Source organism: Pectinophora gossypiella, chromosome 7, assembly GCF_024362695.1.
Source record: "Pectinophora gossypiella chromosome 7, ilPecGoss1.1, whole genome shotgun sequence".
Taxonomy (NCBI): Eukaryota; Metazoa; Arthropoda; class Insecta; order Lepidoptera; family Gelechiidae; genus Pectinophora; species Pectinophora gossypiella.
This window is the reverse complement of record NC_065410.1, coordinates 11262072-11280587: the sequence shown is the minus strand read 5'-3', so window position 1 is coordinate 11280587 and position 18516 is coordinate 11262072. Positions and strand designations below refer to the sequence as shown.

General features: G+C 38.7%; 4 protein-coding genes across 7 annotated transcripts; 2 read left to right on the top strand and 2 right to left on the bottom strand.

Annotated features, from left to right (window-relative positions):
* Positions 1–533: 533 nt before the first annotated feature.
* On the bottom strand, positions 534–17589 carry LOC126368420 (sodium/hydrogen exchanger 9B2-like). 2 transcript variants are annotated; one of them, XM_050012414.1, is made up of 13 exons: positions 17427–17589; positions 15466–15522; positions 15310–15333; positions 14838–14868; positions 14613–14755; positions 13938–14169; positions 13260–13429; positions 12575–12789; positions 11580–11751; positions 10961–11115; positions 10367–10531; positions 1277–1463; positions 534–1041 (listed from the first exon to the last, which is right to left on the bottom strand). In XM_050012414.1, the coding sequence occupies exons 2-13, from the start codon at positions 15491–15493 to the stop codon at positions 1028–1030; spliced, it is 1536 nt and encodes a 511-aa protein (XP_049868371.1). In that variant the 5' UTR covers positions 15494–15522; positions 17427–17589; the 3' UTR covers positions 534–1027. The 2 variants fall into 2 exon arrangements, with proteins under 2 accessions (XP_049868371.1, XP_049868372.1); XM_050012415.1 differs by lacking the exon at positions 15310–15333 and having other exon boundaries at positions 535–1041.
* LOC126368461 (uncharacterized) lies at positions 2159–4131 on the top strand. 2 transcript variants are annotated; one of them, XM_050012474.1, is made up of 4 exons: positions 2597–2858; positions 2940–3141; positions 3414–3992; positions 4097–4131. In XM_050012474.1, exons 1-4 carry the CDS (start codon positions 2676–2678, stop codon positions 4114–4116), a joined length of 984 nt encoding a protein of 327 aa, XP_049868431.1. In that variant the 5' UTR covers positions 2597–2675; the 3' UTR covers positions 4117–4131. The 2 variants fall into 2 exon arrangements, with proteins under 2 accessions (XP_049868430.1, XP_049868431.1); XM_050012473.1 differs by lacking the exon at positions 4097–4131 and having other exon boundaries at positions 2159–2858; positions 3414–4083.
* On the bottom strand, positions 4181–5906 carry LOC126368452 (putative nuclease HARBI1). Its single transcript, XM_050012454.1, has 2 exons — positions 5590–5906; positions 4181–5344 (listed from the first exon to the last, which is right to left on the bottom strand). Exons 1-2 carry the CDS (start codon positions 5887–5889, stop codon positions 4538–4540), a joined length of 1107 nt encoding a protein of 368 aa, XP_049868411.1. The 5' UTR covers positions 5890–5906; the 3' UTR covers positions 4181–4537.
* On the top strand, positions 6456–8216 carry LOC126368458 (protein diaphanous homolog 1-like). Of its 2 annotated transcripts, XM_050012464.1 has the most exons (4): positions 6456–6825; positions 6907–7108; positions 7381–7986; positions 8091–8216. In XM_050012464.1, the coding sequence occupies exons 1-4, from the start codon at positions 6643–6645 to the stop codon at positions 8108–8110; spliced, it is 1011 nt and encodes a 336-aa protein (XP_049868421.1). In that variant the 5' UTR covers positions 6456–6642; the 3' UTR covers positions 8111–8216. The 2 variants fall into 2 exon arrangements, with proteins under 2 accessions (XP_049868421.1, XP_049868420.1); XM_050012463.1 differs by lacking the exon at positions 8091–8216 and having other exon boundaries at positions 6544–6825; positions 7381–8033.
* Positions 17590–18516: the final 927 nt, after the last annotated feature.

Genomic DNA, 18516 nt, shown 5'->3' with positions numbered 1-18516 from the left:
TTTGTGGTTCATGATCGCATTAAGTTAGTCGGAAGACATTCGCGAGTGTTATTATATTGGAGTATTCAATAAACAAAGTGTATCTGCCTATTTTCGCTTCGTGTCAAGAAGCCGCTTCATAACTCGAAAGTTTATGCGGACTTTCGAGTTAATTCGTTTGGGGTTCGGAGTAGGAGTCTACTCCGAGGGTGGGGGCTTAGGTTTCATCATCATCACCTTTCATCATTTCATTAATCATCAAGAAAAAAAATACGTAAGACATGGCTGTATGGGCATAGTTCCCTTTGCCTTACCCTTCGGGGAAAACCGAAACAAAAAAAAAAAAAAAAATATTGTTCTGTCACTGTCTTCCTTTAAAAATGCTATAAGTCTATCTCACTTCATTTGTCACATGTTACATGTATACTAAACGGAATGCATATGTAATTAGTTGGCGCTAAAAAAACATTTTTACCGAAATATAAAATTATTGTTTACGTACATTATTATAATTTGAACAAATTATTATTTATTTGTGGCTAATGGCATTTTTACTTCGGCAGTAGGTATTTGGTCTGATTCTGGCACATTATCTCAAAAAACTTATTAGATTGCCATTTACACAATAAAAAAAAATGTATTTATTTTTTATAAATAAAAGGCAATCGTTCAAGTTTTATCAAGTGTAATTGCCAGTTTAAATGTTCATGAACATTATAAAAATCTCCTTTCTCACAATACGTTAGAAACTGTTAGAAAATTAAAATGATAAAAAAATAATAATTAATTCGAAAAACTTTGATTAGAATAATAATTTAATTTATAAATTATTATTAATTTAAGAACTAAAATAAGGTACCTACTGAAGAGTAAATAGGTACATGTAAGTTCCGGTAAGTAACATTAGAATATAAAATGTTTATTGAAAAATGTAAGTACTTGTTTTCTCAGCGGAATACCTATAACCTATTAAGTATACTTATGCCTACTTTTAAAACAGTTTACTAGTCATTCGAGTTCTGTAAACAATTCTAAATTTCGTTCAGTGTCATACTGCATCATCTGTAACAACAATGTTTAAAAACGTCAGTACCTATATAACAGCTCCATTACTTAGATTAAAAAGTGAACATTTTCTATGTAAAATGTTATGGAAAATTAGTGTATTTTTTAGAACCGGTTCATATAAATACGTACAATGGAAATAATCTACATAAGTATATCGACTAGAGCGTGGCTCTTAAGTTTATTATGACAATATTTTAAGGTATATTAGATGGGTATTTTAAAGGCTTACTTTGGCTTTGCTTTAGTAACTTGGGACCAGCCAGAGCGATGAGTATGGCTCCAGTCGGCGCTGATATCACGACACTTAGAACGCTCATAGCTAGAAGCGCTTTAGCGTAATATTCCTCTTCTTCTTTGGGCAAACCTGCTGAGCTTCCACTGTTGACTAGATCTAATGCTGCGGGGCCGAGAGCTGCCTGCAAAAGTTAAAGATTTTAGACTAGGTACATCGCACATCTTCAGTAGGCCGGAGTAAGATGGTGGCTGAATTCGAATAGGGACCCAGACCTACGGGGTATAACGTAGAACCCTTGCCCGGGGATACGGGTGAAGACCTCAACGGTTGCGGAGGCGGAGATGGGAGCCATAGGTACGGCAATGCATGACGGAAGAGGCGAGTCACAGGGACTGTAACCTGAAACCTGACAGAGGGCAGCAGTAACTGTCAGCACTATTCAGAGGCGGAGGACAGGAGTCCTAGTACGGCTTTAAAATAGACTACTCTGGGCGTCATTCTACTCGCGTCAGACAGAGTACTGCGGGGCAGAAGGCAAGAGGGAAACCACTGCTCTATTTTTCCCTAAAAGTAGCATGGAGAATGCTACACCGACAAGAGCATGGCTCTTAAATAAGTGATGACATCGTACATCCTTCCTCTGTGTATCTTTGGGGTGGTCTCCGCGGTGTAGTGGTTAAAGCATAGGTCTTTGATATGGAGGTCCGGGTTCGATTCCCTTTTTTTGTTGGGGACGTTATCGAAATCACAAAGTGAACATTGCATGCTGCTGAATCACCTGTTTTTTTAATTTCACTTATAGGTTTTTTTTCAGGTTAGCATCAATTACTCCGTCGGACAAATGGGGAGCGCTGAGGGCTCTCACCCAGTAAATAAAATTAAGGCCCGTATTTATAAACCGATCTCAATACCGCTCTCAAGAGCGATATCAACTGAGTCACTCTCAAGATGTAAACAGCGTCTTAAGTGCGACGTTAATTAATAGACGAATATTGAGCGCGTATCACATGATATCGATCTCAAGTTCAGGATCTCAAGTAAACGTCCTAATTGAGTGAACTATAGACCGAACGAATCAACGTTTCGTTCCTGCTTTAAAAAAATATTTCGGTTTAGGGCTTCAAACATATTAAAAATTGTTCAATTCTTTACTAAAATGTTAAAATTATTATAATTCAAACGTAGGTTATTTAAATTTATTATAAAAACGGTCATTTAACGTTTTAAAAATAATTTGTTATGATTTCAAAACGCAATGTGTAGTGAAAACAAAACGCAACAAACATCATTCTCAAAAAAAAAAGACGCGTCCTTCGCAACCACTTGTTTTGTTTTTGTATAGTTTAGACTTTAGTTATCAATAATAAACGTAAAGTAATTACTGTCCATAACGATGTCAACAATTAAGAAGCATATTTTTACTCCCCTCGAGAAGAAAACTTTTTTGGATATATTGAAAAGATACTCCTCGGTGATAGAGAATAAGGATACCGATGGCGCTTCATTACGCGCAAAAAATGAAGCTTGGGATATTGTAACCAGAGAATACAACGCAAGCCCTCATGCTACCAATCAGGTAAACAAAGTTATTTAACCTTTGGTGCGCGATTTCCTCTCGCTTTTTGCTAGTTTTTTATAATTGCATCCTTGATTTTAGGTTACAAATAAACAACTTAGGAGATTGTGGATGAACCTCAAGCAGCGGCAAAGGGAAGCACTGACAAAAGAACGTCAACATCGGCTAGCTACTGGAGGAGGGCCTGCAACCAGTGATGCAGTTGTAGACCCAGATGTGTCTGAGGTGGCCCCTGCTCTAATAGTTGGTATCGATGATGCTGTTGACTCTGATACAATTCCAGGTAAGTAATTTTCTTCTAATATAGCATCACGCCTATATCGCCGAAGGGGTAGGCAGAAGTATATAGTAAATACAAAATCACTACTTGCCAGCTATGTTTAAGTCTGAGGGGTGAGCCTATGGCCAATGGTCTAGAGCCAGAGCTGGGATTCAAACCTGGCAGTATGTTGTAAGCCACACATTCTCCAAAAACAGCTATCATCAATTCTATCATTTTTAAATATGTAAATTAGATCTTTTTTATATTTCTCTGTTTAAATTACTTTGTTCCAGTAACCGCTGACCTTGCCGTCCAAGAAGTAAATATGGACTTGCAGCCCGTCTCTTGTCTTCCCCCAACTTCTTCCCAAATACCATCCACCAGTGCATTTTCTTCATCACCATTCCCATGCGCTGTTGTTACACAAGCACCACTTGCCCTTGCCCCAACCCGGACAACATTGACACCACCTCCACCTGGAGTAGGTCCACTACTGTCTCTCACTACAACCACTCCACCACCAGCTCTCCCTACAACCACTCCACCACCACCTCTCCCTACATCCACTCCACCACCACCACCTCTTACTGCTTCCACTCCACCACCACCTCTTCCTACATCCACTCCACCACCACGTCTTCCTACCCCACCTCCACGTTTTCCTACTCCACCTCTTATTAACCCATCAAATACAGCTACCCAAACTTTTCAAAGGCATAAAAGTTCTATTCTGGATAAGGAATATAAAGACAGACAGAGACGGGCTAATGAGATTCATGAGTTGGAGGTTTTATTGTTAAGAGAAAGAATAAGAGAAGCAAAGGCGAGAGCAGACCTCGCAGAACTTCAACTGCAGCAGCAGTGTTCGTCAGGTACATCAGTATTATCTACTTGCTCATCATACTATTTTAAAAACTAGTATAGCTTTGTTAAGTCCTGGGATAATTAATAACACTTTTCATCTAATTTGTTTCAGATACTGCAACTGATGCCTGAAGAGGGGATGTGGCATAATATAATAAATGGAATATTGTTAATTTATTAAATAAAAGCATATAAGTCAATATATAAAATATGTTTTATTAAATAATTTCAAATACTATTCAATCACAAAGCACTGCTCATAAAGATTATTGGTAATAATTTTCAACAATTGAATGGTGCTAATTCCTGTAAATACCATCTAATTTTATTTTAGGTTATATCTGTCATTTTCTTATCCGCCGAAAAGGAAAGGGACGGGTAATCGACAAGCATAAAATTTATGGAACACACGTCAATTTTAAGCACAAATCTAAAACAACCGTCTAAAAATTCGCCCGGGTTATTCATTTATTTACTCATTCTTCCTAAAATTAAGAGCTGTCAATCATCCGTCCCTTTCCTTTTCGGCGGATAAGAAAATGACAGGTGTAACTTAAAGTAAAATTAAGAGATGTCTGCAGGAATCGGGGCCATTTTCTAATTTTAAAAATCCAGTGCTAGTGCTTGGTATTAAACTATCTGTTTCTTCTTGTTCATCATTCTGATTCTCATCAAAAACCATGACATCATTTAAAATTAATGACAAGTTGTGTAATACCGCACATGATACAATTATATGAGAAACAGTTGACAGTTTGTTACCTAGGCCTCTAGATAAACAGGGAAATCTCCGCTTCCAAATGCCGAATGTTCTTTCCACAACATTTCTGGTTTTTATTTGAGCTCTATTGTACCGTACTGAGGGAGCATCTTCGGGGGCAGGTCTTATAGGTGTGAGAACAAAAGGTAGTGTAGGATACCCATTGTCTCCGACAAGTCTTCCATTTAAAATACCCTGCGTGTATTTTATGTAAACTGATGACATTTGAAATATCCTAGAATCGTGCATGCTGCCTGCCCATCTGGCTACTATGTCTAATATTTCCCTGCGGGGCCCTGCAACAACCTGGACATTAATAGAAAAATCTGATTTCCTATTTCTAAAGACTTCATGGTGCTGGCACCCTGGTGTTGATACAATTTTAACATGGGTACAGTCAATAGCTCCATCGATCCCGGGAAGTCCAGGCCACTGTCCATGTCTACCCATCTCTTTAAACAATTCTCTGTTTCTGTTAGCCTCTGCTCCTCGGGGAAACTTTATGTAGTGTGTATGCAATTGAGCTAGCAACTTTGAAACCTTCGTAATAATATTTGAGGCGGTAGGCTGTGATATGTGCAGTAAGTCTCCACAGACTATCTGAAAAGGCAAGGTTTGTGTAAGTCATTTATGTAAAATTAAATTACTACCTATTACTAACTTATTCCTGTCCTGGACACAGGCTTTCTTTCATTTACTCGTTCAGAAGGATATGGTGCATTGCTCTACTGTATTCAGACCTCAAGATGTTCAGATACATAGTAATTTCGGTGTTCATTGTGCTGTCACTTACACTTTTTAAAGACAAAAGTAGAATAATTAGTATTGAATAAATTCTAGCTTACCTGAAATGACGCTGTAGCATAAAATCTCAGAGTTAATAAAACTGCTATTTCCGGAGCAATCGGTAGACCTCTGTTGTCCTGTTTTTCTAAGTCACTTCTCAGTAACGATGTTATAAACAATACAGATTCTTGGCAGAATCTGTATCTTTTCTGGAACCGATCCGCTCGCATTTCAAAGCGATTTTCGGCGTCCCTGATATAAACTTTTGGCAAACGATACGCATCTTGCCATAACAAATCGTCGTAATGATCTAAATCGTCGTAATAATTGATTTCTTGTAAAATATTTTCTAATTCCATTATCGCGAGATCACAAAACCCGCACTCAAGTCACGGTTTGACGGCACTCAGCAAACACGATCTTAAGTAACATCTTGAGAGCACTCTTGAGAGCCGAGTTTCGTTTATTAATACGGCGTCACTCAGTTGATATCGTAACCCTAAACGCGCACTTAAGTTCCGTTTATTAATAAGGACGTCATCTTAAGAGCTCACTCAAGATAGATCTCAGAGATAAGAGCGGTTTATAAATACGGGCCTAAGGCCCGTATTTATAAACCGATCTCAATACCGCTCTCAAGAGCGATATCAACTGAGTCACTCTCAAGATGTAAACAGCGTCTTAAGTGCGACGTTAATTAATAGACGAATATTGAGCGCGTATCACATGATATCGATCTCAAGTTCAGGATCTCAAGTAAACGTCCTAATTGAGTGAACTATAGACCGAACGAATCAACGTTTCGTTCCTGCTTTAAAAAAATATTTCGGTTTAGGGCTTCAAACATATTAAAAATTGTTCAATTCTTTACTAAAATGTTAAAATTATTATAATTCAAACGTAAGTTATTTAAATTTATTATAAAAACGGTCATTTAACGTTTTAAAAATAATTTGTTATGATTTCAAAACGCAATGTGTAGTGAAAACAAAACGCAACAAACATCATTCTCAAAAAAAAAAGACGCGTCCTTCGCAACCACTTGTTTTGTTTTTGTATAGTTTAGACTTTAGTTATCAATAATAAACGTAAAGTAATTACTGTCCATAACGATGTCAACAATTAAGAAGCATATTTTTACTCCCCTCGAGAAGAAAACTTTTTTGGATATATTGAAAAGATACCCCTCGGTGATAGAGAATAAGGATACCGATGGCGCTTCATTACGCGCAAAAAATGAAGCTTGGGATATTGTAACCAGAGAATACAACGCAAGCCCTCATGCTACCAATCAGGTAAACAAAGTTATTTAACCTTTGGTGCGCGATTTCCTCTCGCTTTTTGCTAGTTTTTTATAATTGCATCCTTGATTTTAGGTTACAAATAAACAACTTAGGAGATTGTGGATGAACCTCAAGCAGCGGCAAAGGGAAGCACTGACAAAAGAACGTCAACATCGGCTAGCTACTGGAGGAGGGCCTGCAACCAGTGATGCAGTTGTAGACCCAGATGTGTCTGAGGTGGCCCCTGCTCTAATAGTTGGTATCGATGATGCTGTTGACTCTGATACAATTCCAGGTAAGTAATTTTCTTCTAATATAGCATCACGCCTATATCGCCGAAGGGGTAGGCAGAAGTATATAGTAAATACAAAATCACTACTTGCCAGCTATGTTTAAGTCTGAGGGGTGAGCCTATGGCCAATGGTCTAGAGCCAGAGCTGGGATTCAAACCTGGCAGTATGTTGTAAGCCACACATTCTCCAAAAACAGCTATCATCAATTCTATCATTTTTAAATATGTAAATTAGATCTTTTTTATATTTCTCTGTTTAAATTACTTTGTTCCAGTAACCGCTGACCTTGCCGTCCAAGAAGTAAATATGGACTTGCAGCCCGTCTCTTGTCTTCCCCCAACTTCTTCCCAAATACCATCCACCAGTGCATTTTCTTCATCACCATTCCCATGCGCTGTTGTTACACAAGCACCACTTGCCCTTGCCCCAACCCGGACAACATTGACACCACCTCCACCTGAAGTAGGTCCACTACTGTCTCTCACTACAACCACTCCACCACCAGCTCTCCCTACAACCACTCCACCACCACCTCTCCCTACAACCACTCCACCACCACCTCTCCCTACATCCACTCCACCACCACCACCTCTTACTGCTTCCACTCCACCACCACCTCTTCCTACATCCACTCCACCACCACGTCTTCCTACCCCACCTCCACGTTTTCCTACTCCACCTCTTATTAACCCATCAAATACAGCTACCCAAACTTTTCAAAGGCATAAAAGTTCTATTCTGGATAAGGAATATAAAGACAGACAGAGACGGGCTAATGAGATTCATGAGTTGGAGGTTTTATTGTTAAGAGAAAGAATAAGAGAAGCAAAGGCGAGAGCAGACCTCGCAGAACTTCAACTGCAGCAGCAGTGTTCGTCAGGTACATCAGTATTATCTACTTGCTCATCATACTATTTTAAAAACTAGTATAGCTTTGTTAAGTCCTGGGATAATTAATAACACTTTTCATCTAATTTGTTTCAGATACTGCAACTGATGCCTGAAGAGGGGATGTGGCATAATATAATAAATGGAATATTGTTAATTTATTAAATAAAAGCATATAAGTCAATATATAAAATATGTTTTATTAAATAATTTCAAATACTATTCAATCACAAAGCACTGCTCATAAAGATTATTGGTAATAATTTTCAACAATTGAATTTCTAATTAAAAATCCAGTGCTAGTGCTTGGTATTAAACTATCTGTTTCTTCTTGTTCATCATTCTGATTCTCATCAAAAACCATGACATCATTTAAAATTAATGACAAGTTGTGTAATACCGCACATGATACAATTATATGAGAAACAGTTGACAGTTTGTTACCTAGGCCTCTAGATAAACAGGGAAACCTCCGCTTCCAAATGCCGAATGTTCTTTCCACAACATTTCTGGTTTTTATTTGAGCTCTATTGTACCGTACTGAGGGAGCATCTTCGGGGGCAGGTCTTATAGGTGTGAGAACAAAAGGTAGTGTAGGATACCCATTGTCTCCGACAAGTCTTCCATTTAAAATACCCTGCGTGTATTTTATGTAAACTGATGACATTTGAAATATCCTAGAATCGTGCATGCTGCCTGCCCATCTGGCTACTATGTCTAATATTTCCCTGCGGGGCCCTGCAACAACCTGGACATTAATAGAAAAATCTGATTTCCTATTTCTAAAGACTTCATGGTGCTGGCACCCTGGTGTTGATACAATTTTAACATGGGTACAGTCAATAGCTCCATCGATCCCGGGAAGTCCAGGCCACTATCCATGTCTACCCATCTCTTTAAACAATTCTCTGTTTCTGTTAGCCTCTGCTCCTCGGGGAAACTTTATGTAGTGTGTATGCAATTGAGCTAGCAACTTTGAAACCTTCGTAATAATATTTGAGGCGGTAGGCTGTGATATGTGCAGTAAGTCTCCACAGACTATCTGAAAAGGCAAGGTTTGTGTAAGTCATTTATGTAAAATTAAATTACTACCTATTACTAACTTATTCCTGTCCTGGACACAGGCTTTCTTTCATTTACTCGTTTAGAAGGATATGGTGCATTGCTCTACTGTATTCAGACCTCAAGATGTTCAGATACATAGTAATTTCGGTGTTCATTGTGCTGTCACTTACACTTTTTAAAGACAAAAGTAGAATAATTAGTATTGAATAAATTCTAGCTTACCTGAAATGACGCTGTAGCATAAAATCTCAGAGTTAATAAAACTGCTATTTCCGGAGCAATCGGTAGACCTCTGTTGTCCTGTTTTTCTAAGTCACTTCTCAGTAACGATGTTATAAACAATACAGATTCTTGGCAGAATCTGTATCTTTTCTGGAACCGATCCGCTCGCATTTCAAAGGGATTTTCGGCGTCCCTGATATAAACTTTTGGCAAACGATACGCATCTTGCCATAACAAATCGTCGTAATGATCTAAATCGTCGTAATAATTGATTTCTTGTAAAATATTTTCTAATTCCATTATCGCGAGATCACAAAACCCGCACTCAAGTCACGGTTTGACGGCACTCAGCAAACACGATCTTAAGTAACATCTTGAGAGCACTCTTGAGAGCCGAGTTTCGTTTATTAATACGGCGTCACTCAGTTGATATCGTAACCCTAAACGCGCACTTAAGTTCCGTTTATTAATAAGGACGTCATCTTAAGAGCTCACTCAAGATAGATCTCAGAGATAAGAGCGGTTTATAAATACGGGCCTAGGTCAACAAGCGTAAGGGTGCCCTCGTGGGCGCGATTATATTTGAAAGAATTAATTGACTCTAGTAGCGATAGTCTCCGATAGCGATAGGCCTAATTGCTGAATGTTGGGAATCTTATACAACGTCCCCGAGGTCGATATTGGGGTCCTGATGTGTTTATTGTCGCGAGCTGATTGGTCACCTCTATGGCTAGAGTCTAGAGTAATCGGGTCGTCAGGAATTCTTCTATCGTGTGGGTCATGAGGTGGATTACAAACCTCACCAACCCTGGTGTCAAGGTTATTATTAAGCTGCCAAAGGTCCCTAACATGACTCATATAACGACTACGTATATCATTAAGTGGTAACCGGGACCAATGGCTTAACGTGCCTTCCGAAGTATGGATCATCTTACTTTTGGATAATCGAGTGATCAGCCTGCAATATCTTAACTAAAACCAGGGTTCACAAAGTTATTTTGTGAAACCGGGACCTCTGGATCGGGAGCCCGACGCTCAACCACTGGACCACGGAAACCATGGAATTTTAATAAGTAGGTACCTACCTGAACTGTGGCTTTGGCTGTCCAAGTAAGACCAATAAATAGTTTCTCTTTCTTATTCAATCCGCAGCCAAAACTAATGACAAAGGTGATAATTGTCCGCAACACAAGGCTCGAAATCAGACATATTGCTCCCATTTTTATTACTTGAGGATCTAAGGCACTTATCTGTGGAAAATATAAATACTTAAGAAGTGAGTACGTATATAAAATGAAATCTTGAAATCTCTCTTCACTCTCAGGTCTGTTGAAAGAAAATTCTGTTACAAATATTTAATACCTCTTTTCTCTCTGTAATCAAATTGAGTTTGGTGTTATCCTGTACGCAGTTAACTATTAAGATCTTTTGAAAACATTGTCTAGAGGTATATATAGGTACCTACCCAAGTAGGTACTTCTTTATCTTAGTTTTCATTAGGTACAAAATTCTTGAACGTACCATATATCGTATGTAATTAGTAGTAAGTAGATAATTATGATGTTCTAAGCTGGTTACTTACTGCCTTATTTTTTGTGTTAATGAATTGTGACACTAAACTGTGGGTAGTAATTAATAATTAACTCCACAAATTAAGTAAAAGGTACCTAAGTATTTACCGTTATTTGTGCCCCAGTGAAAGCAAACAATATGGGCTCGAAGAAAATCCATAAAATTCTGAATAAGTTGCTAACCGGATTTTTATTTACTGGCCAACCTTGCTTATTCCAATAATATGCTGCTACAAATCCCGAAGATACTATAGCAAGAGGCCCTGGAACAGATAAATATTATTACTCTGGCAAATAACAAGAATATTTAAGAGTGAGGCCCCACGGTGCAATGTTGGTACGCTGCGACGTCGTCTGAGTGAGCGGTAACGCTGCGTTCTACATACATCCATATCCATACTAAGTATAACAATTATTATAAATGTGAAAGTTATCTTTTTAAACTTACATCACTGGACCGATTTAAATGAAAATTGACACGGACGGATGTAGAGTAATTTTTAAGAAGAACCCTTCCTGTTAGAGTGCTTAGCCCGATATAATCGCAATTTAGTTATTTTAAATATTATTAATCACACCGGCATGTCACACGATGCGTTGCGAACTTGTAACGTCGCTTAGTATGGCACTCGGCAGAGAAAAAGGTTCCTAACTTGAAAACAGGTTTGGGACAACGCAACGGACCACATCGCCAGTGAGGCCTGTACTTAATCTTTAGTTTCTTTACCAGCCCCGCTCCATTCTATTAAACTTGATATGAACAGTGAAAACAGTCCTCCTAAGAATAAAGCTAGGAACCTCAGTGGAATCACATAAGTATCTCCTTTCTCTGGTACAACAGAAGTCATAGCTCCCCATAGTGAGCCTACGATTACTCCGGCTACTATCGATAAAGGTCCCTGAAAGAAAAGAAATGAGATACATATCACTAAATAGCTGCCAACGCAGAAGCGGATCCTGCTTCACCCGGTCGCAGACAGCCTATCTCCGTAGAGAATTAGATAAAATTGCAGTGGCCACCCATGACCCAACCTGTCGCCTTGGGGCTTGATCCGCCCTTGCGCTAACGAGTTACTCATATTGGTTGTAGGTAATAATGGATCGCCCCATATTCTTCTAGGTATTTTTGGTACGTGTTCACTCCAAAAATAGGTAGGCTTCTAATTTAGTTTCTTCTACCCTCGGCCGCATCATCCCCACAATAGGTATGGAATTTGACAAAAAAAATGAAGTCATATGGTTCTGTGATACACCGCTTGCGTCTCAAACGGTGAACACCGTGCCGGTTCGTGCCATAGAGGCAGCCAATCAGCTCGCGACACCAAACACTTCAGGACCCCGATACCGACCCCGCCGGCGTGGTCGACGATTTCCCTCATTCAGCGCTTATCGCTATCGACCCACTAGGGTTGATTAATTCTTTCAAATATTTTTCCTCTCAGACGACGCCCTGAGCCGAGGTTCGCGCCCAACTGGGCACCCTCAGGCCTGTTGTCTTAAACATTGTACCGGGTGAGAGCCTTCAGCGCTCCCCATTTGTCCGGCCAAGTAGTTAATGTCATCTGCGGCAAATCTACAATAAGTCACGTCAAAAACTATTATAGCGATACGGCTCACCACATCACGTTGGTCTAACACGAAACTCGGTGAGGTGGGGTACTTAGTCCTCTGACTAGCCCGATTGGGATAGTCGCGAGCTGATGTTAAGAACAAAATAAGTACCTTGATGATATTATAAGTGGCAGAACCAGTCGAGAACATAGCGTTAAGAATGATGGCGAATACAGCGACGCTGATCGAGTCGTCGATGGCGGCAGCGGCTACCACAACCGTGGTTATTCCCTTGTCCACACCATACCCTGCGTCTCGGAGCCTAAAGAGACAAGGTACCACCACTGCCGGGGACACAGAGGCTATCATCGAGCCGAGGAGAAAACCTGGAATTAGACATTGTACACAAAATGATGGTAAGTAGGTACTTAGATGAAAACTTCTCACATTTTCTCATTGGTGTTATTTTTTATATTAGAATGTCATATACCGACTCCTGCGCGGCCCAGATTTCCATGCAATATATTTAAACAATGAGGTTTAGATTTAAAAGGACTCTGGGCCTTAAGACCATAGGTATAAGATAATGTGCAATACAATAAAAGTACACTTTATTGCACCAAAATAAAAAAGAAATAATTACAAAAAGACTCTTAACTAAGTACATGGCGGCCTTATCGCTTAAAGCAATTTCTTCCAGACAACCATAGACCAATGTATTGACCGCAGGAAAGACAAATACCTAGGTATCTTTAGTACCTACTCAGTGTAGCTGTCTATATGTGGTTTGTGACGTGCCTTAAAGGTACTAAGGGCGTTAGTAAGCCAAAATTATCTGTCTGTAAAAAACCCTCACCCCATATCCAAGGCAGTCCCAATAAGTAGTGGGTAAAGACGGCAATCAGAACACACTCAGCTAACCACGGCAGCAAACCAAGTTGTAGTACTGCTGCATAGTGCTTCTTTAAGACACCAGCATCAAGACCAAGACCAGCTCGAGTCAAAATTATGACTAGGGCGATTTTTCTGGAAATAATTATAATGTATTTATTTCAGACTTCAGATTTACATACTGGATGGCGGATGCATAAACTAGAATTCTACGTTAGTGTTGGCGTGCAATTGTCCACCCTTTCTTCTCTCGTGTGCGTTGTGTTGTGAGCCTTACTGATATGCTTCGTCAACCTTGGTGTCAGGCAGGGTTACTATTGAGCCGCCAAAGGTACCTAGCCACGACTACAGTGAAGTAGCTGGGGCTGACTGCTTCACAGGCTCTCCAGAGTCGGAAGCAACGGACCATTTTACTTTCGGACAATTGAGGCAAATTGACAAATTGCACATAACCGAAGACCCGAGTCTTTTGGTTTGATGGTCAAGGTGTCTCGTATCAATTATACTATCGAAGTGTAATTAAATGGAAAAAAAATATGACCAAAATAATCCGAATATCATAAGTCCGCTTACCTAACTTGAAGGTTTGACAGGTCCGGTTTTTTACAGAACAACAAAAAAAAAATAAGCTGTAGATACCAACCGCAAATCCTGATTAAGTTTTCGATATTCGTCTGTCATATGGACTAGCTGTAGGTTCTGAAAGAGTATCCCAGTCAATAGCATCCCAATGAGCGCTGGTAGAGTGGTGATCTTCATCCAGATCCAGCCAACCAAATATGCAGTGATTACGAGGACTGTCATGCTTAGAAGCTCTCCTTGTAAACCTACGGGATTCCCGAGCTCGGCGTAGAGTATACCCCACGAGAGAAGGACTGAAATTCAAAATTTTCATCACTTTTGGCCAATTGCTTAAACTTATTAGTTACCGAAAATGCTTTTCGCTTCGGGTAATGCTAACGGGGATTGACTATAGCAATCCGGGTATCGAAGGAAATGGAATGTACCTAGGTAATTTGTGTACGATATTTTTTTATAGCTACGACAACAGTTCTTCTCTACCGAATACTATAGGAATGCAAATGCTTAATTTATTGATAAAAATTGCAATAAAGTATATCCTCCAGGAACCCATCATCAGGACTAGATTTAGTAGTATATTATTTCCAATAACATAGACATAGTTCTAAACAGCGCTCCCCATTTGTCCGGCCAAGTAGTTAATGCCATTTGCGGTAAATCTACAATAAGACACGTCAAAAAAAGAAGTAATAAACATAACTCCCTACTATTTTTGAAGTCGGTTGGAAATACTCACAAAACATGATAATACATAGCTGTTGTGCTGTTTGTCTGTACGTGGGAAAAATTGGGAATGGGAACAATTTAGTCCACCAGTTCGGGTGCCATGATGGTGTCGTATCCACATTGTGAAATCGAAGGCAAAATGCTTCCCACCATCTTAAAACAAAAGGGAAATGAGTGAATAAAAAGTCACTAAATGTTAGAAGATATCACTGACAGTTTTTATAGAAAAACTTACGTATTGTGGCGTTTATTGTTATCGCTCTCGTCTGTGGGATAAAAGTTATAGTTTTAAAAAGTTCTCGCCCTACTAAGAGCAGTAGTTTCACTCTATAACAAAACTGTGACCATTTTTGGCCGGCAAGTATAAGTTCTAACCACAACAACTAGGATTTGATGCCGATAACCCAGCACGTGAATGATAAGTAGGTAGTAAGTGCTTAGTAATACTAAGTTAGTATTGATTTTTATACGATTATCTCATTAGTTGCGGCATACAATTTGCGATTATTATAAAGCTGAATTAACACACGATATTTATTTTCAGAATATTGAAAGCAAAAAAGTTTAAAAGTTAGACTGAGATAGTTTATTATTGACCCTCATTAAGCAAAAGCAAAAAGCAGCTGTTAAATGGATGGAGGTTTGGAGTAGGTGCCACCTATAAAAGTTACCTCTTGCACAAGTACCAAACATTAAAAAACATTTACCTACAAACATGTAAATACGACCACCTATAAATTAAAAACGGAATTAATGATCGCCACCACTAAAAACTTTCAAAACACAACGAAAATAACAATAATTTCTTCATGAAATAATGGCAATGAAGACAGGAATCAGTAAACAAAATATGGGTAACTTACTGTGTGTGTCGTGCGAATTAAGTTCCATGTCTAAATCTATATAACCTCCTCGTTTTCCTGAAAACATTGTAGTATTAGTTTTGTAAACAATGAAAGTAAACCGAAATATCTTGTGTTTACACACACTGATTAGCTGCAAATGAACGTTTAGCATACTGAGTCAATGTGTAAAGTATTAAACCGTTAATCTAGCGATAAAGTTGATAATGAAATGATAAATCAAGTAGTTTTTGAATATTCATAATATCAATAAAATATCTAATAGTTTGTCTAGCCTAGCTAGTTGGTGCTTAGATTTTGCACCATCTTTCACGACGTTTCCCAGGCGTTTCTTTCGCGGTGTTTTCAGGCCGCTTCCGCTTCCGTCACACATTAGGTAAATGGCTACTTCTGTGATGTCTTTCGTTGCCTACAAATTCTGTACGTGCAGCGAGGTTCAGAGCAGAGTATTACTCTTTATTCTATGTCCAGAGCTTGGACTTTTTGTTATGCTGTACGATCAAACAGAAATATTGAGGACGCGACGTGCAGCGCGTTTTGTCATAATTTCCCGCTTTAATGCCAGAAACGCTCCCGGCTCTGCCTGGTAGTGAACGACCAGTCTGTAAAAAATCTAGTGCCTTTACAATGTGCAATGTCTGTGTTACTTCTCTACTATCTTTGACCACACCTGCATCTATGACGCAGGTCGGGCCTATGACGGTTGTTGATTGATACTAACGAAGTCCTAAAACAACCCTATAAGCATAGAATAAGGAATCTTCTTCTTCTCTCGTGTGGGTTGAGAGGTGGATTACCTCAAATAAAAAAAGGCTCCTGACATGGCTCATGTAAAGACTACTTACTTGCAACAGTAAGTAGTAATCGGGACCAACGGTTTAACGTGCCTTCCGAAGCACGGATCATCTTACTTTCGGACAATCAGGTGGTCAGCCCCATCAATCAATAACAGTTACGCAACTTCCGGCGCAGTTTTGGTGGGCACGCAAAGTTCTTAATTATCGCTACTTTACCACCTAATACATCAGTCAGTAGTCGTTCAATCAATTCTTAATTAGGTCTTGGTTTTCGGACGAACTTTTCCACAAATAATCTTAATCTTAACTGAGGTTAGAACTGCTTTGTTTTTGGATGAAGTGGGTCTATAGTATATATTATACACCTTTGCCTACCCCTTCAGTTATACTGGCGTGATGTTATGTTATGTTGAAGATTTCAAGAAAAGTGTGCTAAAATTCAGTTATACACAAGTTTTAATTACATCATTCACGGTCATTTGAGTCATTCCCATTTATTTACGTCGTGATTGATGACATGTGAATAAGGAAGGCCGAGTAAAGTCAAATGTCAATAGATTAGTTGGGTACATTGAAGAATACTGCATGTTTGTCATATTCGTTTAGTAGACCAAACATGTGATAGGTACACTTGGAGAAAAGATGTAAAAAAGTGACGTCATAATTGGCAATGACCTACTTACAATAAACGCTGGTGTGCTACCTTTTGTAATGTTAACATTTTATTTCAAATAATCTAATAGGTACCTACTAGCTATTAGTGTCTATTCTGATGGAAATTCTCTCTCATATGGGTTGTGAGGTCAATGACCGAACTCATCAACCTTGGCAGACACAAATTTAATTTTATTAAATGTTTGTTACTTGTGAAAACTAACTCTATAGGGAGCTGTCAAACTAAATCAAAAGACTTTTTTCCCGCCAGAATCTTTACCATTTTCGCGGTGTAAAAAGCGCGGGAAAAAGTTACAAATTTGCAGTTTATGACCATTCATTATTGAAATACACACACATACGTACCTACCTATGTATTGAGATAAGTAATACAGCGGTACATAATATTACTTAATTCAAGAATTATAAAAAAAATTCAAGCTCAACATTCAATATAACCAATATAACCAATAAAATCAATAGAAAGAAATAAATAAGGTTTGTACATACCTGCTTATAACAATACCTAAATGCCTTTAATGTATTATCTTCTTCGTACACTATGAAGTTTGAGTTAACACGGAAAATAATATAAGATGAAACCAATGCAGTGTTTGTTTTGTTTGACAAAACAGTCCAACATCACGCTCTTTTCATTAATTTCGACTGTTTATTTACGTACCTATATACCGACATCTCGTGAAAATTCTTATAACTATTTCAAACTAAATAACAATCTGTTGTTGCATTAATTCAGAAATGTACCGGTAGATGTCAGAATGAGCGCATCTAAGTTAGCGTTTGAATTCCATCTTGCCTGAGGTGAGGGCATAATAAATTATGTAGCCAAGATGCAAATGTTTCTATAGTCGCTAGCGAATACACACCCGAATTAAATGAACACCTTGACGACACATACCTGGGAGGCGTCCCGAGTAGTGATCCATTCCGTTCGCAGTAAAAAGGCGGAAAAGTTATTAAAGAGAGCTTTTACTTAGCCTTTAGCCAGACGGGATCAGAATGCAAAAAATAACAATTTGAAAAAAAGTAGCCAGCGTCCTTATTATTAAAGAGTTTTACAACAGGCACATTTCCATTATGAGAACATTCCCGGGTACGGCACATAGTGATGTGTCGGCTCCTCCAGGCAACACAACTTACATGTTTTGGAGGGATTTAACCACAGTGAAATCCAGTGTCGAACTGTAAAGTATTATCACATCTATAATTATTTTGTTTCTTAAAAGGTAAGTAACTAAGAAAATAATAAGAGGAAAATTAATTGTAAGTATTTGTCTATTAAAACCAAATCATAAATAAAAAGAATAGGTCTAACACTACTACTTATATAAAAACAACGAACTAAAAAGTATAAGAAAACAGCAGAACAGTTTTTACCATAACTGTACAATAACGTCAAAACTCGCTCGACGTAAAGGGAAAATAAGGCCACTCGCCGTAAAGAGAGTCGCCGTAGCGCGGGTCGCCGTTCGAAAAGTCGCTGTCAACGCTAGAATTCGGTTATGATTCTTTCTGCAGAAAAGTCCTAAAGCGATAAGTCTCTATTACTACCTACTACAGACCTTGTTATTCTTACTAC